The following is a 6,306-nucleotide window of genomic DNA, read 5'->3' as shown; positions in this document are numbered from 1 at the left end:
TGATATTTTGCATATGAAAGCATTGTAATGTTTACTGATAATGTACCAAATTCCATTAACATTCGCTAACTAATGTAAAAGTTATAGCATGAAAATTATAAGAAGCACAAAATGGTTATGAGGTCAGTCCCAGGGACCGAGCTCATGCTGAAAAAGAGTTAAAGCAAGCATATCAAAAAGAAAAAATCCAGTTCCTTGTTGATAAAAATTTACAAATTTGCTAAACTGTTATCATGTACTATAAACTGATGCAATTGTGATTTTAAAAGTGCATCAAAGAAGGTAACTTTCTAAAAAGAAAACAAAGACTAATATCAGAAACTGTTGTTCTTTTATTTAAATGCAATGAAAATTGTTTTTTTTTTCTAAACACAAATTAAAATAAGTACAACCAGTTATCATAAGTTCATAGAATTATCATTTATAAAGAAGTGTAAGTAAATTCTTAACAACAATACAATAATCCTATTTGTTTGGAAAGTCGTATCTATTATTAAAAATCACTATCTCACAAAGTTATACATTTCGTAAATCTAGAAAATTCATTAAAAGTAGAGGATCCATCCAGATATATGAAAGTTTTAAAAGAATAGCCTCTTTCTCAAAACTGTTGTTCAACCATTCAGTAGGCTTCACAGAAACTCCTATTATTGTTATCATTATGTAATACACTGGGCCCTAACGGGGGATAAATTTAAAACTTGAATAATTCTATTAATTTCTACAAGAAAAAAATATTGGCATATAATTCAGTAATTTTAAAATAATTATGTAACTAGAGCTAAGAGAAATTAAGATTTTCTTATATTTCGATGATCAATTCCCATTTCAATATTTTTATTTATTTTATTAAATATTTCCTGAATAAATTCTATTCCAATTGGATTTCCATGTGAACTCCGTGTTTTCACATTGCCCAGGTGAAACTTGTTCTCGCAAAGTCCTTCATTAAGCCTAATCTAGTTTCTTTCTAAGAAACCCCGCATCCTTTTCATTTTGCAGAAGAACCATCCACTTACCAATTTCCTATGTAAGCTTTGCTTTGGCTGATTTTCTATGTGAACTCGTTTTTCTGGACTGCATACTTCAAACAGTTTTATTACTTTCCTTCTTGGGCATTGTTGTAGGTGATTTATCAGAAGAACACTGCTCTTTCTCATTACACAGATGTAATTCACACTTATCTATTTTTCTAGCTAGTATCTACAAGTGCTTATGCTCCTTTCACTAATTAATTAAATAATTCCCAAAATCACTCATTATTTAATATGATGTTTATTCAATTTAATTCTGTTACTGACAGCAAAACAAATCTACACAGATAAATTATAATGTAACAATAACTATAAGAAATCTTTTCTTTCGTTTTCATTTTCGAAAAATATACTTGAGGAATAATAGTAACACAACAGAGGTTTGATCCTCCTTATTTTAACTCAATATAATATGAATTATTTTTGTACAACAGTTAGTAACAGTGTTTGCTTTTCCCTCTACTTATTTGGCAATAATGGGTTCAGATTCTGTGAAAAATAAACCTTACCAAAACAAAAAAACGATCATAAAAGAAGGCGATTCAAAGATTAAACATGTACTATGCTATTTTACAACCATCAGGAAATAATCTCTTTTGGAATGGAACATTAGTTGCTCTTCTGTGTCCAAGTAAACTATTTCTAATACTTTTTTTTCTGTGATGTAAAATTTATTATATCTAATTAACTTTTTTCAGTATTTAAGATTTCTGATATGCAGCTCGATCCACTTGAAAAGTACAAATGCCATTTCGGTAAAGACTTACCATATTCAGAAAACAACTGAATTAGGTCTGATGTCTTCCAAGATTTTGGAAATGTTACATGAAAAACATGGTCTCGTTTAGGTTCGGCTATAAAAACAATAATTTTTGCTGTTTTAAATCAAAGTAAAAAAATACAAGAAAAATTAACATAGCCCTTGCATTGCCATTACTTCAACCCATCCACCCAAATTAGTTTCTGCATGTAAACCAGCTAAATCTCCAAAATGTTTTTATTAAGCACAAAAATTCCAAATATGGAACTTCTAAGGTCAAATCTTTAACTCAGTAAATTATTTGTGTAATATTTTACAAACTAAAAAATAGGACCAAGAGTGAGATATATATCTTTTTGTCCCTCTTGACTTTCACTGTTTGTTAACCCATCCAATTAGAAAATCTTTAATTTCATTGTTTACTTAAATTATTATTCTAATACTTTACCTACAATTTGAAGAAATGTTTATGTTAATTAAGAAATTAATTAAAAAGAAAAAACTGACAAGTTTAAGTAACAAAAGTTGTAAAGAATAGTTTCTCATTTCTTTCTAACAAACAATAAACAAAAAATGACAAGAATGTTCTTAAACAAGACTAAAATGTAGTTTGAAATATTTACAAAAGACACTTTTATATTAATCCCTTACCATCAATACCACTCAGGTTAATGAAGTGTACATCATGGCTCTTCCCTAAAAACAATCTAAAAAATTGAAATAGCCTGTTTAATTATAGACACAGATGTAACTATTAAACTGACATTTCATAATACAGGAACTGTTAAAATCCACACATCATAAGAGTGTTACATAAAAACTTGCATACACAAAATTAATTTGTTACTTTGATATAAATGAAAATGTTCAATATATTTTTTTTTTTCAACTTACTACTATACAAAAAAAGAAGTACTTTTTGTTTCAGAATTATCAAGTTCACTAATTTTCACAAATAAGTCTTCAAACAATATGGAACTATTTCATGTTAAATAATACATCAAACAGATTATAAAAAGTACCTCATCTTTACTTAACAAAAGTAATTAAAATATTGCCAGAGTAAGTTATTTGGATCACTCAGCCAATTCTTCCTGTCAGGTTTTTACAGGGCTGGAATCTTTAGAGCAGGTGTCTGTGATTTGTTGGTGATACATTTCAACAATAAACAAGCAGCACATAGTCCACTTATTTTGAAATAATATATTAAAACAAGTGAAAAGTATATACAAATGTCCACTACACTGTTGGTTACCATAGTTGTATCCATAGCTTTAAATAATTGTCTCTTTTTTTGTCAAAGTCCACATCATAGGCTGGTTCAATTACTTTAGAACACAATTAACAAGACAAATTATTCTTCTCTACTCTGTTATTACAATATCATCAGTGACAATTTTACTTTAAGAAATCATCACTGTATGCCCTTTATGGCTAAACTCACAATCACTCAGTCTAGATCTAACTCTATCTAACTAAAGTTTCAATGCATATTTATTCCCTAACAGAGGCCTAGAACATTCCAAACCTGCAAGATATTATGATGCAATAATACTCAATTAAAATAATGAGAAAAACTTTAAAAGGTTCTAGTAACATGATGCAACAATACAACAATCACCAGTTCACAACAATTGAACTACACAACGTATGATTCATATACAGTTACACAAACAAGCTTGCAATAAACTATTACTTCTAAGAATAACTAAATTTAACACTTGCACAATATAAATTATCTAAATCATAACACTCACAAACTTAAACTGAAACAGTCATTATATCTAACACTTCCATTATAAGAAAATGAAATTAAAATAATAATTCACACCTACTTGTTAATATATGGCTTTAAAAGTTGAGATCCTGGAAGAACCGGATATTCTGGAGGATCCTGAAATGAGCCTGAAACAATTACAAGAGAACATAATTAATTACACATTTTGTTTTCCTTCAGAACAAATTTTGGTTTACATTAGCATATTCAAAAGGTTCGTTCAGTAAATTACATCATAATTATTTTTTTATATACATAATTACTCTAGAATTATACTCCTCTGATACACATTTTTTTATGGATCTCAGAAAAAATAAAGTACTCTAATTACAGGTAATTGTTAATATATTTTTGATTTATTTTTACTTAAGTATATACATTTTTTAAAAACTTAATCACTCCTCTGATACACTATTTTTTTATGGATCTCAGAAAAAATAAAGTACTCTAATTACAAGTAATTGTTAATATATTTTTGATTTATTTTTACTTAAGTATATACATTTTTTAAAAACTTAATCACGAATAATAATATTTAATATAAGTATGATTCACTCATTTGTTGAGTACACACATTAAAGTAGTCAAATCATAATCAATAAAATTATTTGAGTATCCTTGATGTAGTTTTACTTAATCATCAATGATACTGTTTAGTGAAAGTATGATAATATCAATTCTACAAACAGATTAAGACACTTTTCAAGATGTACACAAAACATTTATTCCATTTCTTTAGAACAACAACAACATTTTATGAAGGGAGAAATGGATAAAATTAATTAAAACTTTAAAACACGTTTAAATTCAAATTATTTAAGTTATAAATTTCATAATAAAAATATCGTTTTAATGTGTTCATTGTTGTTTGTTCTTCAATAAAAAAAAAAAGAGTATTTTTGTTTGACTTAAAAGCAACAGTAGATTAAGTCAAGAATGACCATACCATATATGAGTATAAAATAAATTTACTGGCATAGATTAAATGTTAAGGTTCTCAGAAACATAATGAGAAACAAGTTCAAGATAAAATAAACCCACCTAGATGATTAGCAAGGGTAATAAAACACAGCCCAGTAATAAAGGCATCATATCCAGCTTCATGCTGTTTTTCATTTATAGTGGTATACGCACAGATATCGCCAGCTGGCTCTAGAAAATCAAAAAAGTAAAATACTATTAAATCAAGTTGACTTTGAATAATGTGGGATTAAGTCTTCAAAGAGGAGTAACTCCCATCACTAAATGAACATACTATTACATCACAAAATATCAAAATTAATATTCTATGTGATAAACCCTGTAACTATAAAATGACTAGAACTGTGACACTCAAAAAATGACATTTTTTGTTTTGTTACCATTTCATTTGAAGTGTGTTGTTTTGTTACCATTTTAAACAGTAAAAAAACAAAAATTCTACTAATGTATGTAACCATGAATAGAAAACACATTCTTACCAACTGTTGGGACACTAAAAGGTTTCCTTCTTGTCTGTTCTAACAAATCATTCAGGCTTGTTGAAATAATGTAATCCTAAAAATGTAATGTTAGAAAATAATCAATATTCCATGAAACAATGTAATAATACACACGTAATAATAGAGAAGAATAAATAATTCTTGAAAGTTTAAATCCCCAATAACTGACAACCATAAGCATCTAACTAGGGTAGTACGGGCACGAGCCACCCCACTTGGAATATTTGTTTTAGCAAAACTTGTATCTTTTTGTTCCCTACCCAGTCCTTCTTTCCAAAGTTGGGTGCACATGCTGACAGCTACCAGAAAAATTTTAAATGAATATAATTTTACACACACATAGCATTTGTGAAATAAACAAAATAATATAATACCGATCATACAGCAAGATCCATGTTCATAAAAGAAAACTGTATTCAATATCAAAATCACAAAATTTCAAGAATAATTTTAATGAAACTCTACAATCATCGTAAAGTACACAAGGATCAACAAATACTACTCATGCAATTATGTTACCAAAATCACATCTAGCAAAGTTTGGCTTGAGCTATAAATATGAAGTTAAGCATTTCAAAAGTGTAAAAACAAATAAATTTGGTTCATCTTTCAAAAAAATTATAAATCATGGTAGAAAAAAACGCCTGATTTTGTTAGGTAATTATCTCAGTCAACTCTCAGCATCAATGAAAAGTGTCATTATCTTGTACTGAGCAACCTATAGATTCTATTATATACACCTCAGCAGAACCCAATGTAACCTAACACAACAGTTCACAGTCATTAGCATCAATAGGAAATTGAAAGGTGTTATATAGAAAACCTACTTAAGAATTTTAAACATGTTTCTTCAATTTCATACTGTATAATTTATTATTACAAAATTGATTTTAAAAGATACTACTGCAAAAAATGTAAATCAAGAAACTAAATCAGAAGTTAATTTACAAAGAATTTCCTAAAGACATATGTAAATTAATCATGTTTGAAAAGGTATTAATTCTTTATAAAAGTTTCAATTTATAAGCTCGGAATTATAACTTTAATTACTCTTTTATTCATTTTAATAGAAATTTAATGTATATTAACAAAACTAAAACAAACGCAAGAAATTATTTCATCAGTTAACAAATTCCTTATAAAAATAAAAAAGAATAAAAAAATCTCTGTTGCATAATCTTTTCATTAAGTCCTTTTTTCTAAACCAAACAAATAGAAAATTTCATAAATTAACTCTCAAAATGTGTGTGGAAA

At 27.5% G+C, this 6,306-nt stretch overlaps 1 protein-coding gene across 1 annotated transcript in view; it reads right to left on the bottom strand.

Moving 5' to 3' along the window:
- The window catches only part of LOC106460978 (poly(A)-specific ribonuclease PARN-like), a 43,890-nt gene that overhangs the window by 12,013 nt on the left and 25,571 nt on the right, over positions 1-6,306 (bottom strand). The window contains exons 10-14 of the mRNA XM_022387765.1: positions 5,032-5,107; positions 4,613-4,723; positions 3,630-3,699; positions 2,446-2,501; positions 1,802-1,888 (exon numbers count right to left, since the gene is read on the bottom strand). Coding sequence (XP_022243473.1) covers positions 1,802-1,888; positions 2,446-2,501; positions 3,630-3,699; positions 4,613-4,723; positions 5,032-5,107 — 400 coding nt within the window. The remainder of the gene's footprint in view (positions 1-1,801; positions 1,889-2,445; positions 2,502-3,629; positions 3,700-4,612; positions 4,724-5,031; positions 5,108-6,306) is intronic.

This window comes from Limulus polyphemus, unplaced genomic scaffold, assembly GCF_000517525.1.
Source record: "Limulus polyphemus unplaced genomic scaffold, Limulus_polyphemus-2.1.2 Scaffold873, whole genome shotgun sequence".
Lineage (NCBI taxonomy): Eukaryota > Metazoa > Arthropoda > Merostomata > Xiphosura > Limulidae > Limulus > Limulus polyphemus.
The sequence above is the reverse complement of the archived record's forward strand: the minus strand, read 5'-3'. Positions and strand labels throughout refer to the sequence as shown.